This window comes from Anabrus simplex, chromosome 6 (genome assembly GCF_040414725.1).
Source record: "Anabrus simplex isolate iqAnaSimp1 chromosome 6, ASM4041472v1, whole genome shotgun sequence".
In the NCBI taxonomy this organism is placed as follows: Eukaryota; Metazoa; Arthropoda; class Insecta; order Orthoptera; family Tettigoniidae; genus Anabrus; species Anabrus simplex.
Window position 1 is genome coordinate 347,967,769 of NC_090270.1, and position 22,032 is coordinate 347,989,800.

General features: G+C 48.0%; 1 protein-coding gene and 1 non-coding gene across 2 annotated transcripts; both read left to right on the forward strand.

Annotated features, from left to right (window-relative positions):
* Nucleotides 1-18,189: 18,189 nt before the first annotated feature.
* Nucleotides 18,190-18,561, forward strand: LOC137501259 (histone H2B). Its single transcript, XM_068228165.1, has one exon. It carries the CDS (start codon nucleotides 18,190-18,192, stop codon nucleotides 18,559-18,561), a length of 372 nt encoding a protein of 123 aa, XP_068084266.1.
* Nucleotides 18,562-19,266: 705 nt separating this feature from the next.
* On the forward strand, nucleotides 19,267-19,385 carry LOC137501389 (5S ribosomal RNA). Its single transcript, XR_011018532.1, has one exon. It is a non-coding gene; the product is annotated as a 5S ribosomal RNA (ribosomal RNA).
* Nucleotides 19,386-22,032: the final 2,647 nt, after the last annotated feature.

Genomic DNA, 22,032 nt, shown 5'->3' on the forward strand with positions numbered 1-22,032 from the left:
CAATTCCCTTTTTACCTACTATTCTGATCTCTAAATAACCCTTTATCATCAACTTTAGCCTTACGGCTGCACAAATGTCGAAATTGATCGATTTTTGTTACATGTGAAACTAACCAGATGTTCTTAACTTTCCAACATGATTCAAGTTTATTGTAGATACTTAACTTCCTCCGAGGTGCCCGCCTAACCTGACCTGACCTGATGATGATGATGATGATGATGATGATGATGATGATGATGATGATGGTTGTTATTATTATTATTATTATTATTATTATTATTATTATTATTGTTATTATGCGAGAGAGAGAGAGAGAGAGAGAGAGAGAGAGAGAGAGTGTGTGTGTGTGTGTGTGTGTGTGTGTGTGTGTGTGTGTGTGTGTGTGTGTGTGTGCTGTTATTTTTCTTTTAGGTTAGTGCAGCTTAGTGCGCCCTGTCTGTAGGAGGCCCCTCATGGATACTTAACTCTTCATTCTACTACGTCCTATTTCGCGTAAGATTACAGGTAAGAAGGGTAATCAGTGCCAGGGCGGAACGTGGGTTCGAATCTCCCTGCCCGCCAAGAAAATCGCGAGGAAGATGGTTTCCAAACAACGTCATCGACACTGTCGTGATAACAATGAAAGCCGTGTCCTAGCAACCGCACGCCGCATGTAGCAGCCCTTCAAAGAGGCGAAAAATGATTTCATTTTATGTTCTTTCAGGTAAGATAAGATACTATCGCTGACCCGTTGATATAACGACGACGTTCGGTAATAAGTTGCAAGTCTGTTGTGCGCTATTCTCTGCAGGTAACTGGGCGTCTCTCATAAGCTTGCTTACGAACGATGATGTACTAGTGCAGGAGAGTGACCCTTGTGCGCGTGTTCCGACAAATCGTAGCATTGACTCCCAGGACTTTGCATTTCTACCTAAGATGAGACGGTTTCCTAATAAGACTGAGAAAGTAACGTTTTCGACGACAAGTGTTAGTTGAAAGTGTCGTGACGTTTTAGGTTAGGTGACGTGAGGAAAGTGCTCGATTTCAGTAGCCTGCACGTCGGCTGACCGACCTTTCGGCAAGTGATGAATTCCATAGAACTAACCTCAACTCCCCATATCATTACCGTTACCGTCCTGGATTTAAATAGGCCATTCTGAGCTCAACTTGGCGAGTTCGATTCCGGTTCACTCCCTTGGTATTTGAATGGCCAAACACGTCGGCCTCATGCCTGTAGATTTACGGGCACGTAAAATAGAAGAACTCCTGCGGGACAAAATTTCGCCTCAGCGGCGTCTCCGGAAACGGTAAATAGTAGTTAGTGGGGCGTAAAGTAAATAACATTTTTCACTACCTACCACTACTAGTTCCTGTTAGGCCGGTAGGGATTTTTCGTACTTCGGCAATAATACGTCCATTTGCCCAGCACCTGAACACTGCGTACCTGTACGTCCTACTTTTTCCTCCTTACCTTAGTACTACCGGTTAGAATTCAAAGAATAGGGAGGTTAGGTATCCTGCGTCTAACACGGTCGCCCTTTCACTGCTACCCGGGTCCTATATCCTCTTTTCTGCTGAAGACAAACACCTCAACTTCTCTTCTTAATGTTATTAACTACAATCATCATCTTCATTACCTGATTGCTTTCACGAGTTCGCAGGAATTGATAGGCCTAGAATGGAGACCCTGTTCTAAGACATGATTGCAGCGAACCGAGAAAAGGGGCATAAACTGATCGTGGATCTGCTAACTTCAAGCTAAATTACGCACACTTTTATCATCACCAGTCTTGAAAACTGGGAAGGAGGCCTGCATCTTCTCATTACAGGGTAGATGCTAGATATTTCGGGTGCAAGATACTGCAGGTTAGGCTTGGATAACCTAAACTAATTAAGAAAAAATAAAAATCTTGAGGTACCGTACCGGTACTGGTCTGGTCTAGTCATACGAAGAGTAACCCTAGCGCAGCTGGCCTAAATACCATCAGGTCCCTTTACGCATATCCTCCCATGAATGTAAATGACTCGGTACCCCTCATTACGGTACTTCAATTGATATTTGAGGGAAGAGGACTCCTAATCCTCCTGTTTTCTTCCCAGGGTATTCTTTTACAGCACAAACTTGAGTAGTAGTAGTAGGAGTAGTAGTAGTAGTAGTAGTAGTAGTAGTAGTAGTAGTAGAAGGAAGGAAGGAAGGAAGGAAGGTTGTAGTCAGGAAGGGCATCCAGCCGTATAATCACACCGAATCCACATGGCGAGAGAAGTTGTGTTAACCGTGCATCTACCCTGTGTTAGATCCTTCCTTCCTGATTTCCATCTGCAAGTAAGAATTGAACGTCCAACGTGTTAACCCAACACGTATTCCTGCAATTCCCGGCGTCGTTCGGACCAGGAGAAAGAAAGAAAGAAAGAAAGAAAGAAAGAAAGAAAGAAAGAAAGAAAGAAAAAGTTCCTTACACGTCGAAAGGGACATAGCATTCTCGCGGTTTCGCACTTTACTGACCTTATTCTTTTTTGAGGTTAGGTATGCCGCTGTACTTGTAAGTCAAAGAAGTAATTGCGTAGCCTTTTTGTAATTACATTCGACGTAACCTCAAACTTTAATACTATTATTTGAAGTCAGTTCACGCGATCGTCTTCGTTCTATGCTGCTAATAGTGTGATCGATTCTCGGCGCAGCCAGTAGGTTATTTTAAGGAGGCATACTCTCACTTAATGGCAGCTTTGAGACCAAAGGTCGGTTACGAAAGTTAGGTAAAAGTCGTCGTCGTCGACATAGTAGTAGCGGTAGTTGTTTTTTTTTAAATAGCCTTAGCCTACTGTTGTTGTTGTTGTTTGAGTCACCAGTCCGTAGACTGGTTTGATGCAGCCCTCCACGCCACCCTATCCTGTGCCAACCTTTTCGTTTCTATGTAACTATTGCATCCTACATGTGCTTGTCATGTCCGTACCTTGGTCTACCCCTACAGTTCTTACCGCCTACACATCGTTCTAAAACCAACTGAATAAGTCCTGGGTGTCTTAAGATGGGTCCTATCATTGTATCTCTTGTTCTCATCCAATTTTTTCTGAAGTTGTTCTCTGTAGGCAGCTCCCTCGGAAGCTTCTGTCTACCTCAAGCTGTCCAACTTGAGGGAGGACGCGATCGGCTGTAATATTGGAACAATTAGTAATACCGCCTGGTGTAGATATACTATATATGGGCTTCTTTTCGATTGTGAATAGGCCTAGAGATATTCGGTCCTGGCTTTGTTGCCCGGGGTAGGCGGGACGTTTCTACCAGGCTGTGCTTCCCTCCTACAGGTCAGAGACAAAGTCTTTTGTGAGACTTAACCGGCTGTCTTCCGGTCTGGGCCTTTAGGTACGCCCTGAAATACACCTAGACGTTCTAGGATTCCTCTTTAACTAGGCTTCTCTTCTCTTCCCTTACAAGGGCCTTAAAACAGCAGGAAGTGAGAGAGGGTACCTGACCGTGAGGCAAGTGCCTATGGCCCTAAATACTGCGACTAAAATGAACTTAAAGAGCTAGCAAGAGACCTGGAATCTGACAAGTCGTGGAAACTAGTCCCTAATTTATATGTTTCCTTCTTTATGCCCTTTTATGCAATGCTATTAGAGGCAGATTACGGTGGGTCTCCTTGCTACTGCAGAAATCCACCTGAAGGCCGAACGTCCCTTGCTCTCATTCGAAAGTGGCTAGAGTCCACGAACAGTTCTCTGCCTTGGCAGCTAGAGGAAGGATGGGACTTCCTTCAGGTAAGCGGTGGTCGCTCCCGGGGGCGTCGCGACGACGGCGGCTGCCCCTAAATGTCGGCATGGAGAGGGAGCTGAGGAAATGCTGTCCATGGAACACACCTGCGCCAGGACGCCCTGAACAAGGCGGGCAGCACTTCTTTCATTTGAGGAGCAGCATTAATCCTTTGGCTATCCCTTCCTACCTTGAACTAAACCTTCCGCCGCCCCCACGGGACGCAGGGTGCACGAGAAAGGAGCTAGGAAGCACGTCCCCAACTTATCGCCGCGCAGCCCACCCGACAGCTAGCCTCTGCTGTTTCCTGCGCGGTCCGAGTAGCCTGATACACTCCGCCATTCGGGAAAATCATTATTCGCGATCATTGAACACACAACACACACACATTCATTCGCAGCTCAGCGCTCGTGCAGTGCAGTCCTGTAAGCACTCAGCTCCAGCTACCAAGAACCTAGCACCCAGAACGCTAGTCATCCAGTCACCAGCTGCGATACCTACGCTCCAGCCAAGTCACAGGAGCCCCTTCACCACAGGAATAGGCCACCTGCAATACTGCCTATTTCAAACCAACAATTGCCAACTGCCGCCAACAATAGGCAGAAACAGCAATCGCCTGCTCGCCAAGTTCACGGCAGGCCCAAGCAATTTGTCAGAGCCAAGCAATTGTCAGAGCCCTCAGTGTGGTCACTGGTTCGGAACTCGTCCCGTTGCGACACGGTAAAACTACACTTGTTCCGACCGTGCCCACTGAGTGAGCACCTAAACAGCGCGCCGGTCCTCGAAAGAGTTTGACCGTTTCCAGTGCTTCATAGCACCCCAGAACCCACCAAGCACATTCCCTAACCCTGAGTCGGGTCAATTCTGGTGGATTGAGTAGCCAGAACCCCGGCCCCTCCCATCCAGCCATGTCCACAGACTCCAGCTTTGACTACAGCAACTGGTCCTGGAAATCTCCTAACAATCCAAAAACTGAAACTCCCATCACCGAAGAAGATTACGAAATTCCGTTCCATTACATACGTTTTGATTCTCCATTCCCTACCTCTGAAAAATGCGACGTCCTAATAATTCCACTCCAAACAGCCGGACCAGTACCACTTACCAGGAAAGCAGTTTTACAATCCATCAAACCCATCCTGGAAGACTACATAGCAGTGGCAGAAGAAACTCATAACAACCTTCTCCTGATCACTCCAATCAAAAATAAATTCACCTCCATTATCATGAAAACCATCCAGAACTCAGGACTCCCGCCACCCATCATGATCAACCCCATCCACTGTACATCAAACCCAAGTTACACCCCCGCACCCTATCCAGAAACACAAGACGTCAGTACCATAACCGACCCCGAACCACCCGTCCAAACCGTACCAGTTCCATCACCGCCACCACCACCGCCTACCCAATCCACAGAATCTCAAACAAACCCACCGCCACCACTCAAAGACACTCACACACAAACAAAAAACAGACACAGAAAACCACCTCACACAGCACCACCTCACCACCGAACCCAGGCACCTACACACTCATCCCTCATCACACAGTGCTTTAATTGCCTGGAATTAAACCACGTAGCAAATTCCTGCGCTAAACCTACCAGATGCAATAGGTGTGGCGGTTCTCACCATCACACAGATTGCAAGGTACCACGTGAGCAGGCGAGGTGTGCCAACTGCCAAGGCAGTCATGCCGCCTCGTTTCCTGGCTGCCCTTACATCAAGCGCGCAATTAAAGCACACTACAGACGCTCCAGACACTTGCATCCTACCACTCAACCACCCCCACCACTCATCCAACCGACCCCACCACCTAAGCAACCGAACCCAGGACCCATGACTACCCACCCAGCACCGCCCACTCCAGACATAACCGCACTCTTACAGCTCTTCCTACTCAACCTCATTTCCACCCAGGCCGGATCACTACCCACGCCTACCCCGCAAAACCACACCACCCCCCAGTAACCGCCCCCCCCCGCCCCCACCAAGTCATTTTTCCCCACCAAGACAAGAGCAAGAACCATGAAATCTCTCACTTCCTAAAAAGCGACCTTCTAGCCTACCAAGCCCACCATACCATAATACAGCCAAAACACCCAATCAAAACCACCACCACCACCAAAAAGTCAGACCACCACAACCAAAAAGCACTGGAAACAAAACCGACGCCGAGGCGGGACTTTAATTAAGCTGCCAACACATATGCTGTACTTCTAAATTAATAGTATTACAAACACCGAATACTCATGAATACAAACGTATTCTAGCAAAAAATCCAGCGGCAAGGCCCGATTAACCAAGCAACATCGGGCGTGGCTAACGTTTGGATGGGTGACCACCCAGGCCTAGCCCTTGCCGCTGGCACAAAAAGCAATTTAGAAATTTTTAATAACATCCAGCCATGGCACGCATAGAATAAGGTTAAATTTTTCCATAATACCACTCAACAGCACCCACTTTACCGTAATATTTCCACCATTTTATTATTATTATTATTATTATTATTATCAACCAAATATATTTTATTCCTTTTATACTTATTTACTACAACAGGCCAGGTGAGGAGCGCGGCATAGCGCACCGGTACTGGCACCGCAACCGGCACCCCCTAAGGGGTGTCCAAACTGAACATATGGGAATCATTATTCGCCCAGCTCAGCGCTCGTGCAGTGCAGTCCTGTAAGCACTAAGCTCCGGCTACCAAGAACCCAGCACCCAGAACGCTAGTTACCCTGCCGCTAACTGCGATACCTACGCTCCAACCAAGATTTAGGGTTCTATCAGAGAGCCCCTTCACCACGGGAATAGGCCACCTGCAACACAGCCTATTTCAAATCAACAATCGCTAACTGCCACCAACAATAGGCAGAAACTGCAATCGCCTGCTAGCCAAGTTACGGCAGGCCCAAGCAATTTGTCAGAGCCCTCAGTGTGGTCACTGGTTCGAGGCTTGTCCCGTTGAGATACGTCAAAACTAAACCTGCTTCGACCGTGCCCACTGAGTGAGCACCTAACAGCGCGCCGGTCCTCTTATTGAGTTTGACCGTTCCAGTGTTTTATCATAAACACCCAAGTCTCCCCAGCCCATACCAGCCGTCAGGACCACCTTGGTGGATTGAGTAGCCAAGACACTGACATTCCCATCTCAAACCATGTCCAGGAAACCCCCAACCACCCCCAATTTCGACCAACCTCTCCAAATTCGCACCAATAACCGTGACACCTGGTACGATCCTTTTATTTTTCCAATGCCTTACGACCAGTACCCATCCAGACACACCCGATTCCACCACCGCCAACGCACATACCTAGCCATCCAGCCAGTCATAAAGCACGTCCAGCTCTTAGAGGAGCTCTCTAATGGATGCATAACTGTTTTCCCTATGGATATTGAGGGCAGCTATAGCGCCATTCTTGAACACCTAAAAACTAGGGACATCCGTTACAGAGTATGCATTGGGTACGCGCCAGACGCCGAAGTAGCTACCCAAACTGAGCTGGACGCAACACACACACCACTAACATTCACAAAAACCACACAAACTCACTTAAACCAAGAGCACCAGACAGTACAAACAGACGACCCTCCAATCATCTTGGACTCACCCCTCTCCCCCCCGCCAGAATCCGAACCCGGGACTGAGACCCCATTAATCTCACAACCGGGCACGGAAACACTCCCCCCCCCACCAGCATCCGAACCCGGGAATGAGACCCCATTAGTCTCACAACCGGGTACGGTAACACACTCCAGATACACTCAGACTGGGAGCAGGCGTAAAAAACCTGCCCCTAAGTCAGCGCCGCTCACATCCAACACCTACACTTCAGAGACACGAACACGCACCCCCCCTCACACAACACTCATTACACAGTGTTTCAATTGTCTTCGGTTGAACCACTCTGCAGCCTCGTGCTCAGAGGCTCAGCGGTGTAATCGGTGTGGCGGTCCCCATCGTCACACTGAGTGCACTGTACCACGCAGCCAGCCAAGGTGCGCGAACTGCCAAGGCAGTCACGCCGCCTCATTTCCTGGCTGCCCGTTCTTGAAGAAGGCAATTCGAGACCATTACAGACGCGCCAGGCACTTACAGGCTCACCACTACTCACCACAGACACCACTCAGCCATAATACACTTCACCATTCGAACCCAGGACCTTCTACCAACGCCCATACGACCCAGCCCTGCCAAGCTTCCCATGCCCTGATCAGTCTTCTTACCAAGCTAATATCAACTCCGGATCAGCCTCTACTTCCCATGCCTGCCAAGCAACTGATCCTCAACTAAATTAAATCCCGCCCTGCATACCGCCCCCGCCCAGTAACAAGCAAAGACCTCACTCCTCACTTCCTTAAAGCACTGGAACTCACGGAATCCGAGGCGGGAGCACTACTTAAATGCTGCTAATTAACAATGCTGTACTTTCCAACTTAACACCTATAGATGCTGTAAAATTATTACTTAACATCCGCAGATACTTGCACTTTAAAGTAAAAGTGCAAGTTGCGAACTGTTGACACGATGAAGCGTTACAGACTTCCAAACGTAACATATGCTAGGCAAACCCTGCTCCATCAGGGTGAGCCACATCGTCTACAAAAACAGCTGTGCTAGCCATGGTTACTGAATGTAAATTCTCCTAGGTACCAACACACATACATACTACTTACACAAATAGTTAAGCAACATCGGGAATGGCCACCCAGTGGATGGGTGACCACAACAAGTACACTCACACATACATTCAACAAAACATATACATTAACAACACCATTTACTGAAAATAACACACAACAAATAAATCAAACATACGAACTTTCACAAAACTGCAACATAACATTAAAGGCCGACAGAGGAGTCTCGAAGAGACACCGGCATCGGCACAACACTAACACCTATCTCTAGATAGGTGTACCATACCGAACCCTGGGGATTTAACACATCATTCGCACCGTGACCATGGCTGACACTGCAACAGCATCGGCAGCATCCGCACCCGCCTCGGCTCCGGCCCAGGCGTCGCCCAAGAAGAACAAGGCTTCCGCATCCAAGAAACCTCGCACCAAGCCTGCACATCCGAAAACCTCCGAGATGGTGGGCAGTGCCATCAAGAGCCTCAAGGAGCGAGGTGGATCTTCTCTCCAAGCTATCAAGAAGTACATCTCTGCCAACTACAAGGTGGACTCTGAGAAGCTGGCCCCATTCATCAAGAAGTACCTGAAATCTGCTGTGGCTTCCGGAGAGCTGGTCCAGACCAAGGGGAAGGGAGCTTCAGGTTCCTTCAAACTCGCCTCAGCTGCCAAGCCGGAGAAAGCCAGCGCAGCCCCTGTCAAGCGGTCCGCCGCCCCCAAGGAGAAGCGCATCCCCAAGGCGAAGAAGGCTGGGGGAGCCAAGGCTGCAGCCAAGAAAGCCATTTCCAAAAAGCCTGCTGAGAAGAAGAAGGCAGCTCCTGCTCCCAAACCAAAGCAGAAGGCTCCTTCCAAGGCTAAGAAGGCCGCCAAGGTGCCCACTAAGAAACCTAAGGCACCTAAGCCTAAAAAGGCCGCTAAGCCCAAGGCCTCGCCTAAAAAGGCACCTGCAAAAAGGAAGTGAGAACCCTCGAGGTTCTTACACTACCCGTGCACCTCTTGCTCTCACGAGAGCGGAGGTTGCAAAAACGGCCCTTATCAGGGCCATCACCTTCTTTCTAAAAGAGCCTATGAAGTCTTTGAATGTGAACCCTGGCCTCTCTCCTACCTCTGTCTCATAAAGAGGCAAGTGTGCACAAGTGCCCCACTACTCTCTTATTATTATTATTATTATTATTATTATTATTATTATTATTATTATTATTATTATTATTTAGTATTTTCTTTACTGTTATTGCACTTGGAGTTTTCCTTAATCCCCTTGGCACAACAACCACCATCAAGATTTATATACTTTGTTATTATTATTATTATTATTATTATTATTATCAACATCGCCTTTATTATTCAGTATTTTCTTTACTATGATTACTCTAGGACTCTTCGCATCGTCCTGTGGAATAAAAAATAAAATAAAAAAACCCACCGCCATCCAGATGTATATACTTTGTCGTTGTTGTTATTATTATTATTATTATTATTATTATTATTATTATTATTATTATTAAGTTTTGTGTCTACTGCGCTTGCACTTGGAAGGTTCACATCATCCCCTGGAAACAACAACAACCACCACCACCACCATCATCATCATCAAGATTTATATTATTATTATTTATTTCCTTTTAAAGAATATTTTAATTCACTGCCCGTGCTAGCTCAGAGACTACGACTGCTCTTTCTGGGATATTTTGGTGGCCCTGAAAAGGGCCGTTTGGTGAAAGGTTCAGCGTTAAGCTAGCTCTGGACTTAGGCACGCTCCCCTCGGATGCGGCGGGCGAGCTGGATGTCCTTTGGCATGATGGTGACACGCTTGGCATGGATGGCACACAAGTTGGTGTCTTCGAAAAGACCCACCAGGTAGGCTTCGCTGGCCTCCTGCAAGGCCATGACGGCCGAGCTCTGGAAGCGCAGGTCAGTCTTGAAGTCCTGAGCTATTTCTCTCACGAGCCGCTGGAAAGGCAGCTTGCGGATGAGCAGCTCGGTGCTCTTCTGGTAGCGCCTGATCTCACGGAGGGCCACGGTACCGGGCCTGTACCGATGAGGCTTCTTCACTCCACCCGTGGCAGGCGCGCTCTTACGGGCAGCCTTGGTTGCCAGCTGCTTGCGGGGGGCCTTGCCTCCGGTGGATTTACGTGCAGTCTGCTTCGTCCGGGCCATGACGTACGGTACTCACTGTCGACACGCTGCAGGGAGAATAACAGGAGCTCGCTCCCGCTCGCCTTGTTTTATTCCTTCGCTTCCCCCTCCCTGTGCTGCTGCAGCGCTGCCATTCGCTAGCCAGTTGCCGACGTCACCGGGGCCAGGCTCGTTCAACAAAAGCACAGGCAAAAGCGGGGCCTGGCACATTCGAGCTCTGAACTCGCTGTTGTACTGATCTACCATGACCGGACGAGGCAAGGGAGGAAAGGGACTCGGCAAAGGAGGCGCCAAGCGTCACAGGAAGGTGCTCCGAGACAACATCCAGGGCATCACCAAGCCTGCCATCAGACGTCTCGCCCGCAGAGGTGGGGTCAAGCGTATCTCGGGCCTAATCTACGAGGAGACTCGTGGCGTGCTCAAGGTTTTCCTGGAGAACGTCATCCGGGATGCCGTAACATACACCGAGCACGCCAAGAGGAAGACCGTGACCGCCATGGACGTAGTGTACGCCCTCAAGAGACAGGGACGTACCCTTTACGGTTTCGGCGGTTAGATCTCTTCCGAGCGTGCTCCCGGCAGGGGGCATGCAGTGTTTAAAAAAAACGGCCCTTTTCAGGGCCACCACTTACCTCTCAAAAGAGCTTAGTGTCCCGTGTCCAGTACTCCTCTAGCATTGCTTGTGCAGCACTTCTTCCTAGGAGGTACTGTACTGTACACTTCTGCTCGAGCCCTGCAGAGAAGAAAATATGCCCTCAACGTTAGTAATGAAGTCTAGTCTGAAGTTTATTTTTAATGGACACTAGATATCTGTATCTGATCCTCTCTCTCTCTCTCTCTCTCTCTCTCTCTTTCTTTCTTTCTTTCTGTCTTTCTTTCTTTCATTTGGAAACTAATCACATGGCTTCTTTCTAAATAAATAAATAAATAAATAAATAATTAAATAATTAAATAAATAATCTGATAACCTACTCCAGTTTTGAAGGTTATACCGTAAACTGGTATGATATTAAAAGTACTTCTTATGAAACCTTCCTTCCTTCCTTCCTTCCTTCCTTCCTTCCTTCCTTCCTTCCTTCCTTCCTTCCTTCCTTCCTTCCTTCCTTCAATAAATAAACTGTGTAATATATCTTTAAGTTGGCTAGGCTATTTTCTGTCCTAAACACTAAATTCCAGCATCTGTTGCTACTGAAGGGACACTAAACACAGTTCTTCTCTTTGTTGTTGTTGTTGTTGTTGTTCTTCTTCTTCTTCTTCTTGGTTTCACTATTATTATTATTATTATTATTATTATTATTATTATTATTATTAGAGACTTATATGTACTGTACTGCTCTTTCTCTTTTGATACGTCTTTTACTACTGAGCAATAAAGCCTGACAAGCAACTCTTTCCTTAACCAGCTGGTGGCCCTGAAAAGGGCCGTTTTTTAAATTTTTGCCTGGGAAACCAAGGCTAAGGCAATTAAGCCTTCTTCTCGGTCTTCTTGGGCAGGAGCACTGCCTGAATATTGGGCAGCACACCTCCCTGGGCAATGGTCACACCAGACAGGAGTTTGTTTAACTCCTCATCGTTACGTATGGCCAACTGCAAGTGACGGGGGATGATCCTCGTCTTCTTGTTGTCACGGGCTGCATTGCCTGCCAACTCAAGAACTTCAGCAGCCAGGTACTCCATGACCGCAGCCAGGTACACGGGGGCACCAGCACCCACTCGCTCTGCATAGTTTCCCTTGCGGAGGAGACGGTGGATACGCCCGACAGGAAACTGCAGGCCTGCACGGCTGGAACGGCTTTTGGACTTGCCCTTAACTTTTCCTCCCTTGCCTCGTCCTGACATGATGCTCTGCTAGTCTGCTTCGCACCAAATGGTATTTTTCCGACTAGTGACCACCAGTTTTGTACTCTGGCAGGTTACGCGAGCCAGCGAGCCAGCCAATGAGGCTGCAGCTAGTTCGCCCCCATTGGCTAGTACGACACAGGCGTTTTCTTTCAAATACACGCTGAAACCGGGTGCCCCCAGCCACACCATTCTTCGATCTTTTGATTCGCCTGGTAGCCTCCGGACTGAGCAGTTCTCCGAGCCTTCTCCGTCGTTCTGCCCAGCCTCCGCCTCTGCTAACTGGTGTCAACGCATTCTTCGTGGTCTCCTCGGTCGTCCCCAGCCTTTGCCTGGACTGCCAAGCCGCTCCCGGCCAGATACTGCTGCCTTGAATTGACTTCACCTACCCGGAACTCATAAGAAGCGAGGAGGTATTCCAACTGGTAGTTGGGCTGGTTGCCTACCTGCCTCTCCCCTGCGGGCCATTCTTCACGGCTACTCACCTCTACTGGGACGTGACTTCACGCCTGCTACCCACGGTCACCCGACCCTCGCCTTGCTGGTTGCCTACCTGCGCCTGCACCTCGCCTTGCGGGTTGCATACCCGCTCTTGTCTCCGCCTCGCACTTCGTCTTCGTCGCAGCCTCCCGACTGCCACCAGCCCTCCATCCTCGGCCTGTTTCCAGGCTGACCAGAGCAATTTGTCTTATAGCGGACCTGGTTCAATCCATAGTCCAGCTATAGCCCTCCGGTCTCCGTAGCAGGACTGGTAGTGTAGGTTGAGCACTTAGCGTCCTGCTTCGGCCTCAGGTCCCCGCTAAATCTTTTCTCTGCTGTACCGACAGCCTTCGTAACTTGTGTCGCCTGTTGACCGCAGCTCGCATCCTGTCAGTGGCCCCAACCACTACCAGAAAAACTCGCCCTGGTGCGACCTCGACAACAGGAAGACACTTTTCTGACAGTCCACTCCTGGTGTTTGACACTCCCCCCCCCTGCTGCTCGCTCTTTTCCACCCTGCCCGACTGCATAGCTGTTATTTTGGCTGCCCCCTCAGCCCTAGTGACTAAGGCCCCTGCCTTGGCAGGGGCTAACTTTCATTTCTCACTCTAACTAACTTATCATGACTAAAGTCGGCAAGAACCCTTCTGGTTCTTTGCAGTCTGCTTCCACCTCAGGCCCTTCAGGCCCCTGTAATCAGAGAATCTTCAAAATGAAAAACCCTAATAGAAACAGCCCAAGTGTGCTGTCCAACGCCAATCCTGCTGCAGTGAGCATTATGCCCGAGAGGACAACCAATTGTTTAAGAGTTGAGGTACCTCCAAGTATTACCCCGCCTTTTCTACGCAAGACTCGGTCACCTCCCCCCCCTCCCCCCCCTTCTGTCACCCCTACATCCTCGGTGGCCACCACTACAGCTGATCCACCCGATTCTGGTCCTGAGTCGGAGCCGCCTCCAGCTACCTGTTTGAGGATAAGATCTTCTTCGCTTCCACCTCCGTTGTCAAGAGCCAGGTCCCCGGCCACCCAGTCTGTGAGCCTGGACAACCTCACTCCAGACTCCGATGATGCTGCCTCCACGGATGGTTCTTCTGATGACTCATTTACGTCGCCCACTGGACGTTCCCAAAGAAGACGTATGAAATGCCATGATGTGAAACCAAGACCACTGGTTGTGTCCAACAAATTTGATATCTTCAGTAAACCTTCTGCTCCCCCCACTTCGCCCCCAAATACCCCCGCCGTCAAGCCCTCCACTCCCTCCCGTTCTTCCCCCCAACCTCCCCCCACTGACAATAATTCTTTCCAGCAATCTAGAACTGATTCTAACTCATCCCCTCCTGCGCAAAACTCCTCCCAGACTTCCCGGACTCCAAGAATCAAGATTCCCCCTGTCTATGTCAGGGACGTTAAGGACATTAACCAATTCACCGACCTTCTGAAGGCAAATCAGATTGAATACGCAATCAAAGTACTTCACGACGGCATCCGGGTTCAAACCCGCTCTTTAGAAGACTTTGAAACGTTGAAAGCCCTCATCCGAAAATGCAACGGGCAATATCATACTAGACTCCTAGTTGATAAAGCCTACAGGAAGGTGGTAATCCGTGGCCTCCATCACTCTCAATCCCTGGAAGAGATCGCCGAAGAATTATCGTCCATTGGTTTTCGCATAGCATCAGTAGCCCAGATGACGTCCATGAAGACCAAAAGGAAACTCCCGCTCTTTCTGGTCACTTACTTCGAAGACCACGACGACGATCTTAAGATCTTCGACATCAAGCACCTCCTGCGCACCGACGTCAAAATTGAGAAATATAACAGCCCTTCTGGTCCAGTCCAGTGTTTCAAATGCCAGCGCTACGGCCATCTCTCAGGAGGTTGTCACTGCCTCTCAAGATGCGTAATCTGCGGAGACTACCACACCACCAACGACTGCCCCAAAAGAGGCGACCGCTCCCAGAAGCCTCGCTGCGCCAACTGCGGTGAACAACACACCGCAAACTACCGAGGATGTAGTCACTACCTCCGACTCCTGCAATTGCACAACTCCAGGCTCCCCTCTGCCCGCAAAGGCCCCTCCGGTCCCCCTCCGTCAAGACTTAAAGCTAACATAACTTACGCCAATGCAATGAACCCCCAGCCCCCCGAGTCAAATCAGACCACCACTCCCAATCCGATAAACCTTTCCCTTTCCGACTTCCCTCTTCTACCAGGAACTACGGCCCCCTTACCAGAAAGGGAAGCACCGTTAAACCTTACCTCCACCTCCAGCGCTTCTGACATACTAGAACTTTTCAAACTTCTCACAGATCCAACCATCAAAAGTTTAATCTCACTTATCAAGAACACTCTTTCTCGCATTGCTGCTGCCCCTACACCTGCTGCCAAAAAACAAGCCCTCTTTGAAGCCTTACTTGAGTGGTTCCAAGATGCCTAAAATCTCCACCAACCGGGCATCCCCCAGGGAACTGAGGGTCCTCTTTTGGAACGCCGAAGGCGTTCAACGTCAACACGTCGAATTGTGTGAGCTAATCAAGGAACTGAAGGTCGACATCGCCCTTATTTGTGAAACCTGGCTCAAACCCCGCCACTCCTTCCACCTTCCCAACTTCAAGTCCTACAGGAACGACCGTCCCAACCGAGAACATGGCGGCACTGCCATCTTTATCAAAAACACCCTTTCCCATCAACGTATCCCTACTCCACCTGACCTTTTCTCACTTGAAGCCACAACCGTCGAAGTAGCCACACACAAAGGACTCCTCAGTCTCTCTGCGTGTTACATCTCACCTAATGCAGTATTTGACTCAGCTGATCTGGATAAGCTCATCCGCCCTGGCCACCAACACCTGCTTGCTGGGGACTTTAATGCCAAGAAACCACGGTGGAACAGTCGCACCTCCACAACTAGAGGCAACCAACTGGCCCGATACTGCGACAGAAAACTCCTGCTCACTCACGGTCCTGATAGGCATACCCACTACCCCCATAACCCCAATCATATGCCCGATACTCTAGACATTGCCATTTCCTCTAACACCCGTCATTATATCAAATTGACTACCATTGATGCCCTAAATTCAGACCATTTACCAGTTCTTATCAATATTGCTTCCAGTCCCATACACTCCCCAATCCCCATCCCCATACATCTACGCAAGATCAACTGGCAATCCTTTCGAGACTATCTACAAACGCATGTCAACGGTAACCCCAGCATAAAAGGTCCGGAAGACATCGATGCCCTTACAAAGGAGATCACTACCGCTATTATCTCTGCCGCTGAAACTTCCGCCGTGGGACCCTCGGTGGCCAGGACCAAACCTGAACCTCTACCAACAGAGATTCTACAACAAATTAAAATCAAAAACCGCACCCGCAAGCAGTGGCACCTATCCAGAGACCCATATCTAAAATCAGTCTGGAATCGCCAGAAAAGAAATCTGACCACCCTCATCAGAAATTACAAAATAAGTTCTTGGAAATCCAGATTAGCTGAGCTCAGTGCTGCAGATAACTCACTGCACAGGATGGCGAGACGATTCACTAGGAAAAGGACTGGCATCCCAACCCTACATGGTCAACAAGGATTGGCTCATTCAGATTACGAAAAAGCTAACGCTCTTGCAGACACTCTTGAAGAAACTTGCACCCCCAATGTAGACCCGTCCGATGACGATTTCATTGACCTTGTCGAGGAGGCTATTGACAACCTCGGTGACTTCAATCTCCCCCCTGACTTCAAATTTGTCTCACCTTCTGAGCTCCAGGCTGCTATTCGCAAACTCAAAAACCGTAAAACTCCTGGTTTAGACAACATCTCAGCCACGTTCCTAAAAAACTTACCCAGGAAAGCCTTAACTTTTATAACCAAACTCTTCAATGCCATCTTCAGATTTGCACACTTTCCCAAACCATGGAAACTGGCAAAGGTCATCATGATCCCCAAGGCTCTCTCTGACCCCACTTTCCCCCAAAACTACAGACCCATCTCTCTTCTCTCTATTCTCTCCAAACTTTTTGAATCTATTCTACTTTCTCGTCTGCAAGCTATCATTGAAGCCAAACACCTCCTCAATGACGAACAATTTGGTTTCAGAAGTGGACATTCCACAGTCCACCAACTTATGCGAATCACCGAGGAAATTACAAAAAATTATAATCATAGGAGGCACACAGGAGTCTGTTTTCTTGACATCTCGCGTGCGTTTGACAAGGTATGGCACGAAGGACTAATCTACAAACTCAATCTTCTTCAGATTCCCAAATACCTGATTCACCTTCTTCATAGCTATCTCTCACAAAGAAAATTCCAAGTGCAAGTCGGCAACTCCCTGTCGGAACCCCGCCCCATCAACGCCGGGGTCCCTCAGGGGGGGGTCCTCTCACCGGTTCTCTTCAACCTATTTATGTCAGACATACCTCGTCCACCGCACGCGAATGTCTACATGTATGCGGACGACACCGCCATCTCTTCTGTATCCTGGCAACCACCCAGAGTACAAAATTACCTCCAAGAAGCCCTCTCCACTATCGAACCCTGGCTTCGACAGTGGAGAATTAAAATTAATGTCACTAAGAGCAGTGCTACTCTTTTCTCCAAAAGAACTCATTCTGACCCACTACCACTGGTCTTTTTCGGCGAGGTGATCCGGTGGTCAAATGTCACTAAATACCTGGGTGTTTCCCTCGACAGAAGATTAACCTTCAGACACCATATTGAAAGAATTTTGGCCCAGGCATATAAACGCCTGTACGAAATTATACCTCTAATGAAAGCCGACAATGGGCTCAACTTAGAAAACAGGCTCCTGCTGTACAAAACCTCCATACGGCCAATCCTTGAGTATGCCAGTCCTGTCTGGGGGATCGCAGCCAAAACGCACCTAAACAAAGTTCAGCGCTTTCAAAATCGTGCACTTCGCATGATCAGCGGTGCGCAATGGTACGAACGGAATCGCGATATACACAATGACCTTCATGTGGATGAAGTTTATTACAGAATCCTGATCTCGGCACAAAGATTCTACTACAACCTGAACTCCAACCCAAACCCACTCATATCCAACCTGGGTAACTACGATACTGATGGTCTTATCCACAAGCGACCAAAGTCTCTCCTAAGTTAAATCCACCCTCCGGGGTGCAGGTCATATCCTGACCAGTGCGATTCCGTTCAAAAAAGTACCACCTCATAACACCTATGCAGTCTAGTTAGAAACCTATCGAAAGTTGCACTCAAGGCCCCTAAGGCCGAAGGGCTAAAATTGCTCACGGGATTGGGTTCCGACCCTCTTATCCCACGAGATGTGTGGTCTACCCAGCCATTCGTTTGGATTCTCAGTAGCTACACGAGACAACCATGCCTCCTAAGACTAGCGGAAAGGCCGCCAAGAAAGCCGGCAAGGCCCAGAAGAACATCTCCAAGGGAGATAAGAAGAAGAAGCGCAAGAGGAAGGAGAGCTACGCCATCTACATCTACAAAGTACTTAAACAGGTACACCCTGATACTGGCATCTCCAGCAAGGCGATGAGCATCATGAACAGCTTCGTCAACGACATCTTCGAACGTATCGCCGCTGAAGCTTCCCGTCTGGCCCACTACAACAAGCGCTCCACCATCACTAGTCGGGAGATCCAGACTGCCGTCCGTCTCTTGCTGCCCGGAGAGCTGGCCAAGCACGCCGTCAGCGAGGGCACCAAAGCAGTCACCAAATACACCAGCTCCAAGTAAGGAGCTACAGGGAATAACCACCCTTCTTAAGAAACGGCCCTTTTCAGGGCCACCACACCTTTAAAAAAAAGAGCAGTTGTGTTAGCCTCTTACCCTTAAGCAAACCAAAGGCAAGTGAAAAGGGGGACATCACATCAAAGTGGTTAGCATTGTTACTTTAAGGTCAAAAGAAATTAGAAAACCTCATAATAATAATAATAATAATAATAATAATAATAATAATAATAATAATAATAATTATAATAATTATAATAATAATAATCGTCGTCGTTAACACCATCATAGCCGGACGGATTATTCAGTCCTTTTGCCGCTTGAAACGACAATCGCACCGCCGTCAAGAACAACAACAACAACAACAACAACTACTACTACTACTACTACCACGGGGCCCTGGGTCTTTCTTTCTTTCTTTCTTTCTTTCTTTCTTTCTTTCTTTCTTTCTTTCTTTTCTTTCTTGAGGAGATTGGTTGGGATTGAATGTAGGCCCTGGGTCGAGTTGGGGTTAGGTTACGACGAAGTGAGGTTAAAACTACTCGGGTTAGGTTCCGCCGCGCCCCGCCGCGCGCGCTCAGTACCGCCCTCGTACGCTCCTCCGTCGCGATCTCCGAGCAAAGTCTCGTCTCGACAACGCGCCCGCCCACCTCCAAAGAATAAATAACCGTTGCCTTCTGTACACATGCATCTATGAAGACTTCCTTTCTCGCCAACGGCCATACCATGTTGAATACACCGGTTCTCGTCCGATCACCGCAGTTAAGCAACATTGGGCGTGGTCAGTACTTGGATGGGTGACCGCTTGGGAACACCACGTGCCGTTGGCTCAATTCCCTTTTTACCTACTATTCTGATCTCTAAATAACCCTTTATCATCAACTTTAGCCTTACGGCTGCACAAATGTCGAAATTGATCGATTTTTGTTACATGTGAAACTAACCAGATGTTCTTAACTTTCCAACATGATTCAAGTTTATTGTAGATACTTAACTTCCTCCGAGGTGCCCGCCTAACCTGACCTGACCTGATGATGATGATGATGATGATGATGATGATGATGATGATGATGATGGTTGTTATTATTATTATTATTATTATTATTATTATTATTATTATTATTGTTATTATGCGAGAGAGAGAGAGAGAGAGAGAGAGAGAGAGAGAGTGTGTGTGTGTGTGTGTGTGTGTGTGTGTGTGTGTGTGTGTGTGTGTGTGTGTGTGTGTGTGTGCTGTTATTTTTCTTTTAGGTTAGTGCAGCTTAGTGCGCCCTGTCTGTAGGAGGCCCCTCATGGATACTTAACTCTTCATTCTACTACGTCCTATTTCGCGTAAGATTACAGGTAAGAAGGGTAATCAGTGCCAGGGCGGAACGTGGGTTCGAATCTCCCTGCCCGCCAAGAAAATCGCGAGGAAGATGGTTTCCAAACAACGTCATCGACACTGTCGTGATAACAATGAAAGCCGTGTCCTAGCAACCGCACGCCGCATGTAGCAGCCCTTCAAAGAGGCGAAAAATGATTTCATTTTATGTTCTTTCAGGTAAGATAAGATACTATCGCTGACCCGTTGATATAACGACGACGTTCGGTAATAAGTTGCAAGTCTGTTGTGCGCTATTCTCTGCAGGTAACTGGGCGTCTCTCATAAGCTTGCTTACGAACGATGATGTACTAGTGCAGGAGAGTGACCCTTGTGCGCGTGTTCCGACAAATCGTAGCATTGACTCCCAGGACTTTGCATTTCTACCTAAGATGAGACGGTTTCCTAATAAGACTGAGAAAGTAACGTTTTCGACGACAAGTGTTAGTTGAAAGTGTCGTGACGTTTTAGGTTAGGTGACGTGAGGAAAGTGCTCGATTTCAGTAGCCTGCACGTCGGCTGACCGACCTTTCGGCAAGTGATGAATTCCATAGAACTAACCTCAACTCCCCATATCATTACCGTTACCGTCCTGGATTTAAATAGGCCATTCTGAGCTCAACTTGGCGAGTTCGATTCCGGTTCACTCCCTTGGTATTTGAATGGCCAAACACGTCGGCCTCATGCCTGTAGATTTACGGGCACGTAAAATAGAAGAACTCCTGCGGGACAAAATTTCGCCTCAGCGGCGTCTCCGGAAACGGTAAATAGTAGTTAGTGGGGCGTAAAGTAAATAACATTTTTCACTACCTACCACTACTAGTTCCTGTTAGGCCGGTAGGGATTTTTCGTACTTCGGCAATAATACGTCCATTTGCCCAGCACCTGAACACTGCGTACCTGTACGTCCTACTTTTTCCTCCTTACCTTAGTACTACCGGTTAGAATTCAAAGAATAGGGAGGTTAGGTATCCTGCGTCTAACACGGTCGCCCTTTCACTGCTACCCGGGTCCTATATCCTCTTTTCTGCTGAAGACAAACACCTCAACTTCTCTTCTTAATGTTATTAACTACAATCATCATCTTCATTACCTGATTGCTTTCACGAGTTCGCAGGAATTGATAGGCCTAGAATGGAGACCCTGTTCTAAGACATGATTGCAGCGAACCGAGAAAAGGGGCATAAACTGATCGTGGATCTGCTAACTTCAAGCTAAATTACGCACACTTTTATCATCACCAGTCTTGAAAACTGGGAAGGAGGCCTGCATCTTCTCATTACAGGGTAGATGCTAGATATTTCGGGTGCAAGATACTGCAGGTTAGGCTTGGATAACCTAAACTAATTAAGAAAAAATAAAAATCTTGAGGTACCGTACCGGTACTGGTCTGGTCTAGTCATACGAAGAGTAACCCTAGCGCAGCTGGCCTAAATACCATCAGGTCCCTTTACGCATATCCTCCCATGAATGTAAATGACTCGGTACCCCTCATTACGGTACTTCAATTGATATTTGAGGGAAGAGGACTCCTAATCCTCCTGTTTTCTTCCCAGGGTATTCTTTTACAGCACAAACTTGAGTAGTAGTAGTAGGAGTAGTAGTAGTAGTAGTAGTAGTAGTAGTAGTAGTAGTAGAAGGAAGGAAGGAAGGAAGGAAGGTTGTAGTCAGGAAGGGCATCCAGCCGTATAATCACACCGAATCCACATGGCGAGAGAAGTTGTGTTAACCGTGCATCTACCCTGTGTTAGATCCTTCCTTCCTGATTTCCATCTGCAAGTAAGAATTGAACGTCCAACGTGTTAACCCAACACGTATTCCTGCAATTCCCGGCGTCGTTCGGACCAGGAGAAAGAAAGAAAGAAAGAAAGAAAGAAAGAAAGAAAGAAAGAAAGAAAGAAAAAGTTCCTTACACGTCGAAAGGGACATAGCATTCTCGCGGTTTCGCACTTTACTGACCTTATTCTTTTTTGAGGTTAGGTATGCCGCTGTACTTGTAAGTCAAAGAAGTAATTGCGTAGCCTTTTTGTAATTACATTCGACGTAACCTCAAACTTTAATACTATTATTTGAAGTCAGTTCACGCGATCGTCTTCGTTCTATGCTGCTAATAG

What these genes read in the sequence shown, in the direction of transcription:
- LOC137501259 (XM_068228165.1), top strand. Translation starts at nt 18,190, where the DNA reads ATGCCTCCTAAGACTAGCGGAAAGGCCGCCAAGAAAGCCGGCAAGGCC.